General features: G+C 45.0%; 1 protein-coding gene across 2 annotated transcripts in view; it reads left to right on the top strand.

The window, feature by feature from the left end:
• The window catches only part of Stx6 (syntaxin 6), a 52260-nt gene that overhangs the window by 20231 nt on the left and 13706 nt on the right, over window positions 1-18323 (top strand). For both annotated transcript variants that reach the window (XM_057770381.1, XM_057770380.1), the window contains exons 4-7: window positions 1897-1959; window positions 5410-5535; window positions 7016-7122; window positions 11738-11832. In XM_057770381.1, the coding sequence (XP_057626364.1) occupies window positions 1897-1959; window positions 5410-5535; window positions 7016-7122; window positions 11738-11832 (391 nt within the window). The remainder of the gene's footprint in view (window positions 1-1896; window positions 1960-5409; window positions 5536-7015; window positions 7123-11737; window positions 11833-18323) is intronic.

Raw genomic sequence — 18323 nt, 5'->3', positions numbered from 1 at the left:
GCACTGTGTTGTAGCTTCCTCTTGATGAATAGCTGGAACCCTGTTGTTAATCAAGTGCATTTTATGTTTTAAGAATATTCTCACCAGTGCGCTGGTGGCGCACGCCTTTTATCCCAGCACTCGGGTGGCAGAGGCAAGCAGATCTCTGTGAGTTTGAGGCCAGCCTGGTCTACAAGAGCTGGTTCCAGGACAGGAACTCACTTTTCATACAGGAGTTCCTGTCTTAAAAACAAAAACAACAACAACAACAACAAAATTGCTCTCTGCTTTTTGTTTTTTAAATATAACTAATTCTGTTTGAAAAGTGAAAATGCCTCTTCATTTTGTAATTTGTTTTATATTGAACTAAGAATATTTACTACTAAGCCCTACTCACAAAGATCTGCTGCCTCTGCCTCCAAGTACTGGGATTAAGGGCGTGTGCTACCACCTCCTCGTTCAAGTTCCAGTATTAAGACTCTCCGGAGAGACTTGTTAATAAAGATTTGCCATAAAGAGCCAGTGGCATAGGTCAGGATGAGGCAGAGAGAAGTGCATTTTCAGTAACCTCTTAGGTGAGTCGGGCACTTCACTATGTGAGCTCCAAGGGAGCAGAGAACTAAACGTGGCACCTGCTGCATGCTTGGACATATCAGGTGTCATTAAGTGCTCGCTGCGTGCATGATTGTGGACTTTGAATGTTGAAGCAAATTTTTTGTTTGTTTGTTTGGTTTTTTTTTTTTTTTTTTTTTTAAGAGTTAACCACAGTAGGAATTTTAAAGCCATGGCATGCCTGATACAGTCCTCTCTTGTCAGGGTGTAGGGGTGCACACCTTTAATCCCAGTACAGGGAAAGAGAGGCACGCAGATCTCTGATTTCAGAATTAGTCTTAAGTAGTGAGTTCCATATCAGTTAAGGCTACAGAGTAAGATCCTGTTTACAACAACAAAAGTTGAATACCATAATATTTGCATCCGTTAGAATAAGTCCACTTAAAATTTCAGAAAAAAAATTCAGAGAAACAAAAAAACCCAAAGTATCTTGACATTTTTTTAAAGAAAGAGAAAATTGTATTGCAATTACAACATGCTTACTTTAGACATTTTTTTAGTGTTTTCCATTATAGTTAAATGTAAGAATTAAAATGGTTCATATTTAATAAAGTTTTGCTTAAGGTTAAATAACATATCCCCTGATTTCTGATAATATTTGGAAATTCACTCAGCTGTTAGTAATAGTCTATTCTGTGAATGAATGCAGCTCATTCATGAGTCACGTGTAAGCGTTTCTTGGTCGTAATGGTAAATGCACTTTAAGAAGAACAGGTTTGCCGGGCAGTGGTGGCGCACGCCTTTAATCCCAGCACTCGGGAGGCAGAGGCAGGCGGATCTCTGGGAGTTCGAGACCAGCCTGGTCTACAAGAGCTAGTTCCGGGACAGGAACCAAAGAAAGCTACAGAGAAACCCTGTCTCGAAAAACCAAAAAAATAAAAAAAAAAGAACAGGTTTACATGTGTTTTAGAGGATGCTAGTCCCTGAGCACATGCTTTAGGTTTTTACCTTCACGTGTCCTTTATTGGCTCTATGACTTGGAGAAGATGTCAGTCTTTCTGCACCTAGGGCCCCTCAGCCTGAAAACGGAAATCACATCAGCTCATTCAATCCTCAGGAAAGTTCGGGAGAGCCCTGATTCTGTCTGATGTTTGACTTTTCTTTCTAGGTAAATTTAGTGTCTGTATTAGCTGTTTTTGATTTCAATTTCCTTTATGTTTGAAATTGAAAACAGAAGCCAAAAAATGCTGTCTTTTTGCTTAAGGATAGACAATCAAGTATGTATTTTGCTAATATGGGAAATACTAGCCATGATTTTCTTTAAGGGTATTTTTCCTTTGTTTTCTGCCCTTTTGTTCTCATTAGGACATGAAGGATCAGATGTCATCTTCATCTGTGCAGGCATTGACTGAAAGGAAAAACAGACAGGTGAGAAAACACCCGAATATAAGTGTCCATTAAAGAAAATATGTGTTTAGATACTTCGGATTTGAAACTACTGACCACCCTGGCTTATGGGATCAAGATCAAGTACTGTGTCCACTGCTCCTGGGTGGTGGGGTAGGTGTTGTGATCAAGTACTGTGTCCACTGTCCCTGGGTGGTGGGGTAGGTGTTGTGATCAAGTACTGTGTCCACTGCTCCTGGGTGGTGGGGTAGGCGTTGTGATCAAGTACTGTGTCCACTGCTCCTGGGTGGTGGGGTAGGCGTTGTGATCAAGTACTGTGTCCACTGCTCCTGGGTGGTGGGGTAGGCGTTGTGATCAAGTACTGTGTCCACTGCTCCTGGGTGGTGGGTTAGGCGTTGTGATCAAGTACTGTGTTCACTGTCCCTGGGTGGTGGGTTAGGTGTTGTGATCAAGTACTGTGTTCACTGTCCCTGGGTGGTGGGTTAGGTGTTGTGATCAAGTACTGTGTTCACTGTCCCTGGGTGGTGGGTTAGGTGTTGTGATCAAGTACTGTGTTCACTGTCCCTGGGTGGTGGGTTAGGTGTTGTGATCCAGTACTGTGTTCACTGCTCCTGGGTGGTGGGTTAGGTGTTGTGATCAAGTACTGTGTTCACTGTCCCTGGGTGGTGGGTTAGGTGCTGTGATCAAGCGCTGTGTCCACTGCTCCTGGGGGTGGGGTAGGTGTTGTGATCATCTCTTGTTTGTTAGTCCTATTCTTGTAACTTGCCACTGTAACAAACTTGGAGCCGATCACATGCTTTTGGGCATGTGCCAAGGCATCATGACAGGAGATCACAAAATACATTAATTCCACTTCTTTAAAAATTTTTCTTTTCGTACAATATATTTTGTTCATATTGTTTTCCCATCCCGTAACTCTTCCCCGATTTTCCCCTCCTTACCCACTCCATTTCATATTCTTTCTTTTTCTAAAACAAGACAAAACCAAGCTGGGCGGTGGTGGCGCACGCCTTTAATCCCAGCACTCGGGAGGCAGAGGCAGGTGGATCTCTTGAGTTCAGGCTAGCCTGGTCTACAGAGTGAGTACCAGGACAGCCAGGGTTACACAGAGAAACCTTGCCTTGAAAAACCAAAAACCAAATCAACTCTACCCCTCTAAAAAAGACAAACCAAAAACCAAAACCAAACAAAAAAGCAAGCATGAGCACACACACACAATCAACAACGTGTGTAGTCCATTGTGTTGAAGCAGTCCTGGGCATGTGGCCTGCTTCAAGTGTGGTTACTGTCGCCCAGTGTCACTCCTTTGAAGAACACAGATTTGCTCTCCCCCGGCATCATTTAGTAGCAAATAGCGTTGCTTTGTACCTACATCCTCTTCCGCATGCTGGGGTTTTGTCTGGTCTGCACCTGTGCGGGGCTTGTCCATGCCATCACAGCCCCTGTGAGTTTGTATGCATGTCAGCCCTGTTTGTCTAGGAAATGCTGTTGTTTCCTTGCAGTCACCGGTCTCTGGCTCTCCCGGCTTTTCTACCTCCTCTGCTGTGTAGCTCCCTGGCCTTGAGGGGAGGGGTGTGACCAGGCTTCCCGAAGTCTTTGACTGCTGTTGTCCAGTTGTGGGTCTCTGTTCTAATTCCCATCTACTACAAGAAGCTCTTCTGATGCACTGATTTTATGGTTATTAGCTGCACTTCAGAAGATCCCATTACCTCACAGGAGTGCCACAAGCTAGGGCCCAAGACTTTCCCACCTGGCCTTCAGCAGACATTTAGACATATATTTCCTTCTAGACAGCTTTCCTCAACACTGCCCCTCCCCCGAGTTCACTTGCTCCTGCGAGCATCTTCTGCTCTTCCCACCTCCTGTGAGCCAGCATCTGCTAAAGACTCTTGATAACTTAGTGTCGTTTTATGGGACTCCAAGCTCCTTGATAATAGCATGGTTATGTTTCAATTTTGGTGTAGCCAGAAAGTTGCTGTGCCCCTAGTTTAGCTACAAGTTCAAGGCCAGTCAGGTCCACATAGTGTGAGCTCAGCACCGGTCTGGGATATATAGTGAAATTTTGTCTCAAAAATAAATGAATTGATGTAGACATCTGAGTAATGCTTAAAATGTTTCAAAATTATTTTTGTTTTTTTGAGACAGGGTTTCTCTACATAGCCTGAATTCACAGAGACCCACCTGCTTCAGTCTCCTAAGTGCAGGGATTTAAGGCGTGGGCTACCGTGCCTAGCAGCACGTTTCACATTAAATCTCTTCATTTAAAAATGTTGATTATTGATGGGGGGGTGTTTTGTTTGCTCTGGGACAGGGTTTTTCTGTGCATGTAGCTATGGCTGGTCCAGGTTGTCCCAGAACTCAAAAACAATCTTCCTGCCCTAGCTTTCTGAATGCTGGGATTACAGACTTGAGCTGCCATGCCGGGTTGTTGCAAGTATTTTACGGAATGGCACACTTTTGTAGGAAGGAAACTCCCCTGGGGGCTGGAGAGATGGCTCTGTGATCACAAGCACTTGCTGTTTTTCCAGAGGCCTGAGCCTCATGTGCTGCTTTCAGCACCCATACTATGTGGCTCATAGCTACCTGTAACCCTTGCCCGGAAATCCAGTGCCTTCATCCACATGCACATGCCCACATGCGGACACACACACTCACACAGAATTAGAAATAATAAAAATAGAGAAGAAACTCCTTTCTGATTGATAAAATATGATCCTTAAAGAATTTACAGCTATCACCTAGAACTTAAACTCAAATTCAAGTTCTGATCTGAGTTTCTTTTGGTGAGGTAGAATACCCCTTCAAGTCTGTTTTCATGTCTGCTTGGGTTGTTTATGTTGTACTTTTTGTTTGTTTTCATTGATTTTTTTGTTTTGTTTTTGTTTGTGTTGTTTTTTGAGACAAGGTTTTTCTGTGTAACAGCTCTGACTGTCCTAGAACTTGCTTTGTAGATCAGACTGGTCTCAAACTCACAGAGCTCCACCTGCCTCTGCCTCCCAAGTGCTGGGATTAAAGGCGTGCGCCACCCCTGCCTGGTGGTTTTTATTGTTCTTATCTACCTCTCCCTCTTGTGTTCTTTTTGGGAATTATAGGAAAAGCTATTGGTCAGCTTGTCCTGTCTACCCTACTTTAACCCTTCAAAGAAGCTCGTGAGTGGTCAAGGTGGCCTTTACCTCATGGGCCTCTGGCAGACACTTGACTAGACCTTCCAGAGCCAGACTGCCCTAAGCTGCTTGTCACTGCTCCTCCTCATCTTCCCCTAGCTGCTCTCCGTAGGGACAGAGTCCATCCATGAGGCCCATTTGGAGGTCTTAAAGACAGGGTGAGCTCTTCCTGATGTTGCTCTAACCATCCTGCCAGGTACCACCCTGCACTGCCACATCAAAGCCTGCTCCAGGCTTGAAGACCGTTTAAGTTGCTCAGCAATAGCTTCTGAGTGTTTCTACTGATTGGTTGTCCCTGCTTACACAGGCACTACTTGGAGACAGCAGCAGCCAGAACTGGAGCACAGGAGTGACGGATCGATACGGGCGCCTTGATCGAGAGCTGCAGCTAGCCAACTCCCATTTCATTGAGGAGCAGCAGGCACAGCAGCAGGTACGTGAGAACAGCCTGTGGAGGACAGGAGGCAGCAGGCAGGGTTTCTCGCCTGACTCTTCTGCTAGCCACAGCCTGTTACTAAATGACAAGCAGGTTAGACTTGAGCATGTCCTATGCTTGGTTGTCAAGTGTGTAATGATTGTATACACTGTTTAAAATCTTGAAAGCATGGTGTACCAAGGAACTAGACGACCTCAGGAAACGCAGAGCTGACATCAAAACTGAGGAGGCCCGAACTGTGCAGGTTTTGTTTTGTTGCTGTTTTGAGATGAGTTCTCAGTGTATAGCTTTTGTTGGCAGGCTGGCTTCCATCGTGGAGATTTGCCTCCTTTTGCCCTCGGTGCAGAGCTTAAAAATGTATGCTACCCCCAAATAAGGCCAAGGATTTTAAAAAAGAAAGCAATCTCTCTTCCCCTTTTATACATTCAGGTTTTTATTTTAACAAAGATACTTTCAGAAACATTGAGTTCTTGTTTTTTCTATTGAAAGTTGTCGGCTTGTTCCATTATATATAAAAAACCACTTGCTTTGCTGGAGATTGAGGTATAGAAGGAAAATGAACTTGTCTCCCTGTTATTACGTTTTATATTTGTGTATTTATTGTTATTGTCTTATTGAGGCAGAATGATGCTGTGTAGTCCAGGCTGGCCTTGAACTCATGGTTGTTCTGCCTCAGCTTCATGTGTGTTGAGATGTTAGGCCTGGCCCACCATGCCAGCTTGTGTTCTTGCTTTTATGGATAGCAATGCTAGTTAAAGGAAGGTAACAATTACATTATGTATCAGAATATGAGAATCATCTGTCCATTGAAACTTGGGTTCATAAATACTGTGTTTTATGTATATTTGTAGGCTATGTTGTTTTGCTTTCTTTACATTATCATGTTGGCCTAACTAGTTGTTTGTTCTCAAAATGTTATAATGAAGCAAAAATTTTAATAGAGAGTAAGGGGACCACAGCACAGTTGAAAGTATGTCTTTGTCAGCCAACAGTTGTCACCGAGGCAAATTATTGTCCCTGAAGTAGAGGAAAAGGACTCTCTGCAGTCCTCCAACGTCAGCTGTTTGCTAGGCTCTCCTTGGCTAATGCTGTGGCAGTGTGGTGTGCACTGAGAGCTTGATCTTGGCGATGAGCTTCCTCTTCCTAACCAACCCCTGATGCGGTCCTGTGCTCGTGTGCTCTCCACCATTGTCTGTTCCCTTATTGGACCTCAGCCAAGCAGAGTAAATCTCTCTTGGTGGTTTCAAGCCCTGCTGACTGTTCACAAGTTGGATCAGCAGGCGGTGTGGGTAGCTTGACAATCCAGTCTTTGGAGCAGTGTGTTCTCAGAGCCAATGGTCTGGTTCTTTGATTCTGGGCTTTGCTTTTGAATGTGAATTGTCCCAAGCTGGCAAAGAAACTAGCAGCTGCTGGGGTGCTGGGCTTGGAACCAGGTAAGATGGATTTTAATTGCTTATTTCCATTTCTCTGGCACCAGTTGATTGTGGAACAGCAGGATGAGCAGTTGGAGCTGGTCTCTGGCAGCATCGGGGTGCTGAAGAACATGTCCCAGCGCATCGGAGGGGAGCTGGAGGAACAGGCAGTGTGAGTAGTGAGATGCCCTTATCTGCAGTGAAGTGAGGGGGAGCCATCCCATGAGACCCTGAAAGCCCAGCAGTGAATTACATGGCTGGTAGAAAGAAAAAATAACTTCATTTATAGTTACAGTTTTTACTTTGTTCCATAGGTTAGCTTCACTGAAGAGGCAAATCTACCAGATAAAATTCACAATGGTGGTTTAGGCAAAGCTGTTACTTAAAAATTGTTTAAAATATATACAAATTTCTTTGAGCAGATCCCCCAAGACAGGGTTTCTCTGTATAACAGTCATGGCTGTCCTGGAACTTACTCTGTACCAGGCTGGCCTTGAACTCACCAAGAGTCTTCTGCCTCTGCCTTCTGAGTGCTGAGATTAAAGGTATATGCCACCACCGCCTGGCTCTCTGAGTAGATCTTGAGGTGTCCAGATAGGGCTGCAGACTCTGGGGACAGCACTGTGGAGAGGATGGCAGGCAAGCAGGGAGGCGGGTGAAGGCGGCATTAGAACGCTCAGCTATCATCCCAGGACCCTACTACACTAAACAGAAGCTATACTCTTATGAAAGAACATTTAAGTTTGATTTTAATTAGCAAAAACAATCTCCCTTTCAAAACAAAGAAAAAAACAAAAACATAACTCTTAAAAGTCGCTTTTGCTTAAGAACCTTGTCTTTTACACTCTAAAAGTATGATAAGCAAAGCCAGCTTTCTTTCTTTTTTTTTAAATATTTATTTATTTATTATGTATACAATATTCTGTCTGTATGCCTGCAGGCCAGAAGAGGGCACCAGACCCCATTACAGATGGTTGTGAGCCACCATGTGGTTGCTGGGAATTGAACTCAGGACCTTTGGAAGAGCAGACAATGCTCTTAACCTCTGAGCCATCTCTCCAGCCCCCCAAAGCCAACTTTCTTGAATACTGCTATATAATACCATTCTGTTCCCCCCACACTCTGGATGGGTGGGGTGTCTACTAAGATGTTCCAGAAACTCTGCACATGCTCATTATCAGTTCCTCCTGGGCCCTTGTTCTGCACCAGGCTTCTGGGAGGCTCTGTGGATATAGGAGTGAGCAGCGAGACTCTGCCTGCCATTCAGAATCTTTGCCGCTTCTCAGGTACAGCACATCCTGTACAAATGAGGGAAGTAGTCCCGTGTGGTGGGGAGAGAGCCACTGTTCCTAGGATAGGCTCGTGCAGCTGACTGGAGAGCCCTGTCTTCTCCGAGAAAGAGGGTCAGCTGAAAGCGTGGGAAGTTTAGGAGGTTGGCAGTGGAGTGAGAGCCAGTGACTGCAGGGATGCCAGCAGGTGTGTGGATACAGGTGTGCACAGAACAAGTCAGTGAGTGTCTAGCATGGGGAAAGAGGGAGCAGAAGTCCTGACGGGGCGTCAGGACAGCAGGGAGGGCCTTGTCAGTGTGGTAAGAAGGCAGGGCTTTGCCTTTTCAGTAGGCTGGGAGGGCCGGGAGGCAGAATATGGAGTGATGGCATGAGCGGGGGTTGGGATTCAGGTGATATACCAGAGTGGAGCCCGGTGGGTATGCCAGATGGGAATAGTGGAGTAACAGGAACCCAAACGCACAGGTTGAGTTTCTACTTCAAACCTAAAGGGGCTTGAGCCACTTGGTTGGTGCGGCAGCTTGAGCATAGAGACAAGCTGAGCTACTACTAGTTCTGAAGATGCAGAAGTGACAGTCTGTAGCTCCATTCCCTTCAAACACGCCACAGCAGACACAAATGTTTTCCCAAAGATATAAAACCTCTGGAGACCCTTTCCCATGAGGCTAGCGCAGTGGAGGCATCTGTCTCGGACGAAAGGTTTCTCGTTTCCATCGGGTAGACGCTCTACTGCAAAGATGGTCAACATACCCAAAACCCGAAGGACTTTCTGTACGAAATGTGGCAAGCATCAGCCTCACAAGGTGACCCAGTATAAGAAGGGCAAGGATTCCCTGTACGCCCAAGGGGAGCGGCGCTACGATTGGAAGCAGAGTGGTTACGGTGGGCAGACAAAGCCAATTTTCCGGAATAAGAACAAAACCACAAAGAAGATCATGCTCAGGCTTGAGTGTGTGGAGCCCAACTGCAGGTCCAAGAGGATGCTGGCCATTAAGAGATGCAAGCATTTTGAATTGGGGGGAGATAAGAAGAGAAAGGGCCAAGTGATCCTGTTCTAAAACTTTTGTTTTCTGAGAGGAAAATGCTGAAACAGTAGGAAAATTACCTGTTAGAAAATAAAGTTATTGTTATTGATACCTAAAAAATAATAATAATAAATTAAAAAAAAACCTCTGGAGATCATAGAACAGGAAACAGCAGTTATACCAGTTTAGATGACAGACAGCAGGCAGGCGGGTGGCTATAGATTCAGTAGGCCAAAGAACGCTGACCCCTGAGCCAGTGGGGAGTGAGCAAGAAGCAGTATGAATCCCACCACAAACCACTCAGCTGTGACTAGCCTGCACTCAGCTGACTTCATGTTCATGTTGAATATTGATCTAATCCAATTGTATACAGCTGTATCAGAGAAGTAGAAAGGGTTCCGAGGTGAGAGTTCAGAGGGCCAAACCCTAATCTTATAGCGCTGCACCATCAAATGAAGTCTGAGCACAGAACTCCGTAGAACATACAAGCATACTCCTCAGAAGTGGAGAAAGTACCTGAAGAAGCTAAGTGATGGGAACACGTGGGAAACAGGAGAGCTATAGTTTAACATAAAATCCCTGTCAGAATGTTTTCCTATTTAAACTGGGTATTCATGTATCTGGTAACAATAAAAGGGAAGAAATACGAGTCTCGAGCTGATATATATGCTGTGTAGGAGACGAGCCACCAGCCTCCTGCAGCTACTGAGCATGTGGAATGTGGCCAGACTGAGCTAAGATGTGCTGCTAGCGCAGAGTGAATGCTACAGTTTGAAGTAACGGGGCAGAGCAGTTTATTAGTAATCTTTATGTTACTTGTGAAAATGGTGTTTGGGATATAGTAGTCTATATAAACAATGTTAAACATGAATTTCAAAGGCTGGGGCAGTAGCTCAGTTGGTGTCGTGCTAGACTAGTGTGCACGAGGCCCTGCACTCAGTCCCTAGCGGTGCATTAGCCGAGCGTGGAAGTCACACATTTGGGGGGTAGAAGCGGGGAAATCAGAAGTTCAGGATCATCCTTGAAAGTTAAGGCCAGACCGGACCGCATGAGAGATCCTGGCTCCGTTTTAAAAGCACAACTGCCAGAATGCAAAGTAGCATCTGTGACCTGCATGGCCTTTCTATCGGGCAGAGCTTTGGCTGTGACTGTCCTTGGCTGAAGATTGAGTGACATGCCTGTTTCAGCTTTAGTAAGGAAAGTTACACCCAGCACACACAAGTAACCCTTGTTTTTCAGTGCTTTGCCTGGAGATGCCAGCCAGCCAGGTCCAGTGCTGCCAGGTTCTGAGATGAGCTAAACATGTTTTAATTTGAAAACTCAGGTATAGAACAAAGACTTATTTACTTAGTTGTCAGTGTGGAGTTTGATAGTTAACTTAATGAGGGTTTGGTGGCTCTAGGTCCTGAGGGACTGTCATGCTCCTTTGTGGGCCTGCACCCAGACCAGTGGATTATAGCTGCCAGTGGCATGGTCAGAGTAAATAAGGTCTTTGTAGGAAGGCCCTGCTACTAATTGGTGTGTTAATTTTAGCCGCAAACTAATCATGTTCTAGTTAGAAGTTAAAGTCTGGAATGTGTAGTAATTTATGAAATAAGGGTTGCTAGAATACAAGTACAGTATTCAGTGCTGTGTTTGCCAGCAGCGTGCTGCAGCACCACAGTGGAGGCCTCCAGTTCCTGGAGAAACACCACTTGTTTGAAGAGATGGGCTCTCTCTCTCTCTCTCTCTCTCTCTCTCTCTCTCACACACACACACACACACACTCACCATCCACACCCTACCCCATCCACCATCAGGGATGTCAGGTATCCTGACATATTATAATAAGGCAGAGTGCTCTAAAGAAGAATCCGACTGATTTAAAGTACATTCCTTAACTCACTGACACAAAGTGCTTTTGTGTGTTATGAGATTCTCACAGGCACCCCTCAACAGGATTTGGGTTGGTAGAATCGTCCTATTTAACAGATGACTAAAGAGTCTCAAAGAGTTGTATGGGATGCCTTGCTCAAGGTAGCAGGAGACAAAGGCTGCCTCTCTGCTGGCGCTGTGCCTGAGCTGGCAGTGTTGTACAGTCAGTGCCCTACTGCCTCATCTGCGAATCTGAAATTACAAATCCGAGTGTTCAAGCAGACTTGTGATGGAGGAACCTCAGCTGAACTGACTGTAGCTGTGATTCCTCATGCTTCTGCAGAAATACAAGCATGCTTGATTATGGGAACTATGCCAGACCCTACTAAGGGGTCTTGACTAATCTATAGCATATGTAACTTAACTTAAAAACAAAAAACAAAACCCATAGATTTCCCAAATTTATAAAAATATAAGTTGCCCCAAGGATTGGAGTAATACAATGCAGTCCTTAGTCCCAGAGGCCCCTTTTTATCTTTATTGAGACAGAGGCCCAGGCCTCACTTAATCCACAGCAAATACAAGGTCTGCTGACTGCCTCCTTCCTCCTCCTCCTCTCCAGCATGCTGGACGACTTCTCTCATGAGTTGGAGAGCACTCAGTCTCGACTGGACAATGTGATGAAGAAACTTGCAAAGGTGTCTCACATGACCAGTGGTATGTATGTGTGACTCTTGGGAATTCCTGCTAACTCTGCCGGTGCCATTCTCCTGCCTGCAGCCTATTTGTCTGTGCTACTTTAGGATCAGAAAGGAGAAAGCTATTGTGCAGAGACTATAACTTCTGCCCGTGATCAGACTTTGGAGAAGGGTCTTGTGCCCAGCACTTGTTCGTGACTATTCTCCCGTGGAGAAACTTCATTGCGATTATAAAATTATAAAATCCTTTTTACTTTTTATTTCTCTTGTCACTTTAGAGAACTTAACAATTTTTTTCTTTTGGTGTCTTTATTTTAGCATGTATATGTGTGTGTGTGTGCATACTTGCCACAACACATGCGTGCGTCAGGGATGACAGCAGGCATTTATTTAACCCTAGGGAACTTACTTGAAGCACTGATAGACCACTTACTCCCTTCTGTGAATTATCTTCCTCTCATCGTTAGAAAAATACCTACTACTTCAGGCTATGCTAGCCTTAGAAAGTGATGTCCTAGCAAGTGTGTGCTGGGGTCGGGGGATGGAGAAGTAACTTTTCAGGTCAGTTTCTGTGTTTGAAGATGCTTTCTAATGACTACTTTTTTTTTTTCTTTATTTTTGGTTCCTACAAATTGCCTTCTTTGTCAGACAGGATATATTTTAAATCAATACCCAGTATCTCCTCTTTATCTGGAGGGGGTTGCTTGGTGAAAGGAAGAACTGGGATATTTCTTCAGGTAATTTGAATACTTTGGGGCCATAGGATGCCTCCTTCATTAAAAGACTCTTCCCCCATTTCCTGACACCTCATTCCTCTGTTGGTTTTCTACTGTCAGGTACATGTGACATGGAAAATTAAAATACAAATGCCTGTGTACACTTCAGCAGTTTGCATCCTAGCTACTTACAGAATAGTGTCTGGAGCTTCATTTCTTAACTGGAAAAGAGAGGATTGTAGGTATAGCTCAGTGTATTGTAGGTACAACTCAACTGAGTACGTGACCAGGCATGGGGGAGGCCCATGTTCTATGCTGAGCACCACAGAAAGGTGAGCATTGAACGAACAATAAAGCAGTTATTTAACAAGGTATCCATGCTCCGTAAATGCTCTACACTATGGTAGAAAAGACCCTAAAGGACATCAAATCCAAACATAAAAGAAGCTCATATCTAGAGTTTTCTCCTTTCTGTCTAGGCCAAATGTCTTTCTGTTTCAAGCAGGTTCTTTGCTTGAAGCTGTGCACATACAGGAAGCAGGAACCAGCTCAATGTCTCTTCCCCATGATTAGAGAAGGGTCTGAAATGTATTTTCTGGTTCCCTCTTTCTCTCTTCTACCTATATAGTCCTCTACTTTATTTATGTATTTGTTTTTAAATTTTATGTTTGTACATGTGGTTTACATGTGTGTACACGTGTTTTTGCAGCTATGTGCATGTGTGGAGACAAAAGGTCATTTTAATTTTACTGTTTATTTTTTGTGTATGCACATGCATGTGTAGGTCAGAAGACAGCTTGAGGAAGTCGGTTCCTCCCACCATGTAGGTTCTAGAGATCTAACTCAGACTGTTGATCTTGGGAGCAAGCACCTTTCCCTACTCAGCCCTCTTGCCAGCCTCTCAGCCTTACTCCTTAACCCGAACCTCACCATTTTGCCTAGGCTGGCTGATCAATGTGAGCCCCTGATACACCTGTGTCTGCCCCTTGCCCTTCCCTCCCCCAACACTGGGGTTATAGGCACATGCCGCTGTATGGGGTTTTACATGACTGTGGGGATCCAAACTCAGATTCCCATGCTTACCCAGCAGACACTTTATCCACTGTCAGCTACTCAGTACCCTTGTATTTTTTTTTTTTTTTTTTTAAAAAGAGTTGTCTTGAGGAAGTATTACATAACCAGTTTAAACACCAGGCCTCTTTCTGGTCTGTGTGGTAGCTCTCCTATCAAGTAGCTACTTCAGCATCGCCTCTGTCAGGGAAGAGTGGGTGAACAAAGGTGACCTGTGTCTTGTTTTCTAGCATTCTGGGTGTGAGTAGTTTAGAAAAGTCCTGGCAATGTGTTTGTAACACCAAGACTTTCTTATGCTTTATTCTACCTTTTTCAGAAAGGAAAGTTTGGGAAACAACATGAGATATTTGGTTATAATTGTATACAGAAAAGAACCAGGTAACAGAGCAGTTAGCGTGGAAGACCCTTCGTTTTAATTTTTGCTCCCCAAGAAATACTGTTATGATGTCTGCTCCAGTGTGATTGTCTCTTAACCATAGCATTTGGTTACATTCATTGTTTTCTCAAACCTGTGTGTCAGGACAGTCTGAAAACACCAGAGTTTGGTGGAGCACACATGAACAGCTTCTTAGAGCCAGGCCCTCCCATCCACTCTTGGCTGATTGCTTCACGGGAGAAATGGGCCAGGACTCCACACTCGCTTTTGTAAATGACCCAAGAGAGACACTAATTTGCCTTTCTCTTACCCAGAGAAATACTCTTTTGAATAAAGCCAAGATCCCCTCCCCCATCAACAGTCTGTGATTCTTGAAGACAGGAAATATTTTGAGAAAGAAACTACCATTGGAGTTACCTTTGTTCTTTCTGCTCAGCTGAAGCACTCTGCGCTGTAGGTGGAGCTTGGTGGTGGAGCTCGGGCTTTAGCCTGAGTTACAAGCCTGGTACTGTAGTTAGGACCCATTCCTGGTGTGCTTGAAACCACATAGGAAGAGCTCAGATGTCTGCTAGGGTAATAGCTCCCTAGGGTTGCCTAGCTCATGCCTCATAGAAACAGCTTGCCACTTCAGAGGAAAGTGGCCTTGAATGTGCAGGCCAGGGCTGTGTGTCTGCTTGCTTAGCATCCCTGTGCTCTTACCAAGATGCTCAAGAGAAAGCTGTTGGGGAATATAGAATTTGGACTGTCAAAGGCCGAGTGGGTTTAGGAAATCTGGTTATTAGAGTGGTGGGATGCTGGAGGGGGAGGGGCAGGAAGTATGTGTCAGGCTGTGGGAGAGGAAGGAGGAACCAGTTTTACCTTCTCTGGCTTTGCCCTGGTAAGTGTCAGTTGTTTTTAATAAAAGTGACTTATTATTGCATTCTTATAGTAATAAACTTTCTTCCTTTCTTCTTCCGCATCCTCTTTTTGTTTGCTTTTTGAGTCAGGGGTCTCTCTACATACCCCTGGCTGTCCTGGAGCTTACAGAGATCCACCTGTCTCTGCCTTCCAAGTGCCATCACACTTGGCCTGCTGCTGCTGCTGCTTCCTCCTTCTGTTTGTTTTGAGGCAAGGTGTCACTGTGCAACCCTGACTGGCTTGGAACTCACTCTGTAGACCAGGTTGGCCTCCAGTTCACAGAGATCCGCCTGTCTCTGCCTCCCAGTGTTGGGATTAAAGGTGTGCGCCACCACATCAGACCCATTGTATGAGTTTAGACAAAAATATATGTATCTGTTATCTTGTCATACGGAAGAGCCTTGTTTCTCTAAAAATTCCAAAATTTAATTTTTGGAACTAGTACATAATATTTGCATGTCTTTATGAGCTGCAGAGTGGAGTTTTGATCTGTGTGTATGTTCAGTAGTGATCAGGTGAGGGAAATGGCATATCCAGCACCTTCCATGTTTCCATTTCTCTCACGCTTCCTGACAGGTTGGTTGAACTTCTGGAAGTAAAGCTCACCAGTGTTGGGTCTCCCTTTAACTGGCGAAATCTTAGACATGACCACATGGACTTCCCTGGAGCTAGTCAGTTACAGCTCATAGTTCCCAGCTCCACACTGGTTCTGGTTGGTCACTGTTGGGATTAAGGTGGGGGAGGGGCTCCGCTCTGCTATGCAAGTCCCACCGTTTGTAGTTTTTCTGCTGTTAGGGGCAGCAGCCTGCCCTGTGACTTTACTCCTGGAAGATCTAAGAAGAAGAGCTGTTTTTGTCACTGTGGTCACCTTGTTCTTGTTAGAAGGAGCGATAAGGAACGATCCTCCACGCTGGACTGGAAACTAGAGTTCAGTGTCTTTAAGAGACAAGAGTAACCCTGGCTCCTGTGATAGACCAGCTCTGCCTCTTGCGCCTCTCAGTCTGCTTCAGTTCTCTCTTCAGAGGAGACAGACTCGAGATCTTAGTTGCTCAGGGAGTTTCTGGTAGGTCTGGGGTAGACAAGGGGGTTGGTTCAGGAAAAAGGGATTTGCTGTGCTTGTTGGCATTCACATCTTTTGACCACTGAAGACTTATAAGATGTTGATATTCATGCACGTTTGCTATCTATTTTTCCCTGAATTCAGGGCATTTCTACAATATGATCATCAAAGTTGTGTATTGAAATATATAGACTCTTCAGTAGACTTTAATAACCTCTACATCTTTATACTTCTTTTTCTTTATTTTGGTTTTTTTTTTTGAGACTGGATTTCTCTGTGTAGCTTTGGCTGTCATAGAACTCGCTCTGCAGACAAGGCTGGCCTTAAACTCACAGAGATTCTCCTGCCTCTGCCTCCTGAGTACTGGGGTTAAAGGTGTGCGCCACCACCACTCAACCCTACTTCTGTTTCAATGGAGTTGTTAGTCCTATGATTCAGCTGCATTGCATAGACTGTGACATTGTGTATGTGGAGGTTACCGGTTAACCTTGGATGACTTCCTCTATCTCTTTCCTTTATTGTTTTTACTTTTTGAGGCCTAACACTTGTAATTTCTGCTCTACTGGCCAGCATAGTCCCAGGGACCCACCTGCCTCTGCTACTCACCAACCCTGGGCTTCAGATGCATGCTGCCTGCCTTATTTTTATTTTTATCTGGGTTTAGGGTGTTGGCACTCAGGCCCTCATGCCAGTCCAGTCGACATTCACATGCTCAGTCACCCTGTAGTAAAAGGAGTGGCAGGCCGCTTCCCGCAGCCCAGCTCCCAGCTGCCTGGCTAGCTAGCTTATACCCCGAAATAACAACACACAAACTGTATTCATTTAAACACTGCCAGGCCCATTAGTTCTAGCCTCTTACTGGCTAACTCTCACATCTTGATTAACCCATTTCTATTAATCTGTGTTCACCACGATGTCGTAGCTTACCAGGAAGATTCTAACCTATGTCCATCTTGGGTTGGAGAGCCGTGGCATCTGCCACACTGCCTTCTATTCACCATCCTGTTCTGTCTGCTCCGCCTATCTAATTTTCTGCCCTATCAAAAAGCCAAGGCAGTTTATTTAACCAATAAAATCAACACAAAACGGAAGACCCTCATACATCACCCTTCCCCCATACCCCCCCCAATGTTCTTTGCCCTTTGTTTGTTAACAGAATTTGTACAGCTCTGGCTGATTTGGCACTTGTGCAGCCTGTACTGACTGCCAATTCACCTGCTTCAGCCTTCCTATTGCTGACTTAGCAGACATACCCAGCATGCCTAGTTCCTTAGTGACATTCTTTTGTATCTTCCCGGTCCTTTGTGGAGGACACTAGGACTTGCCAGTGGGAATGCCACTTTCATGGTCTACATCTCTATAAGTTACTTACGTGTCCTAATGATGATGGTGTCTCAGTGTCTCAAGCGTGGGCCCAGCACAGCGTCTGTTGTAATATGATGTTATGCTTTTTGGAGTCTTGGGGGGCCCGCCACCCAGCTCCCAAATGAACCACACACAGAGTTTTATTCTTATTTATGATGTCCGGCCTTGGCTTGGCTTATTTCTTGCCCACTTTTCTTAATTTTTATTACCCCATCTACCCTTGGGCTCTGTGTTTTTCCCGTTCTCTTCTGTAAATCTTACTCTGGATTGCTGTGTAGCTGGAGAGCTGGACCCTGATGTCCTCCTCCTCCTCTAGCTACTTCTCCAGAACCCCTTCTCCCAATTTTCTCCTATTTATTCTCTCTGCCTGCCAGCCCCGCCTATCCTTGCTCCTGCCTTGCTATTGGCCACTCAGCTCTTTATTCGACCATCAGGTGTTTAGACAGGCAAAGAATCACAGCTTCACAGAGTTAAATAAATGCAGCATAAACAAAGGTAACACACCTGAAAATGATAGCCCCAGCAAGCACGTGCTGTTATTTAACCCTCACACCTGCTGTGGGCAGCTGTCATATAGACTGCCAATTGTGGGCTGCAGCAAGCGTCCCTGGGCCTATCTGGTCTGTCTGGAGAGGGCTTCATGCTCTCATCCACACAGAGGAAGTCTAGCCTCTCTGGATCCTGTGCAATTGTTCACAGCTCTTGGTAGGTAGGGCTGAGGGTTTTGGAAGACATTGGCTTCCAGTCACAGATACACTGAATAAGTCGTCTGAACACAGTCACTGGCTAAGTGATCTTACCTGACTATAGGTGTGATATGGAATTAATCATTCTCTGTCACGGGAGTGCTTTCTCAGCTGTCCGTTTCCAGGATGACCAGCAGTGACTTTCATCTCCTTTCCATTCTCTCACGGTACTCACTAAGAGATGAGCCTGTGCACTGCTGAATTATCGTCCTTCGGTGGGAGATTAAAGCAGGTTGTCACCAAGTGCCAGCCACCTTTTCACTGGTGTATGACGGCCTC

This window comes from Chionomys nivalis, chromosome 5 (assembly GCF_950005125.1).
Source record: "Chionomys nivalis chromosome 5, mChiNiv1.1, whole genome shotgun sequence".
NCBI lineage: Eukaryota > Metazoa > Chordata > Mammalia > Rodentia > Cricetidae > Chionomys > Chionomys nivalis.
This window is presented reverse-complemented; position numbering and strand designations above follow the sequence as displayed.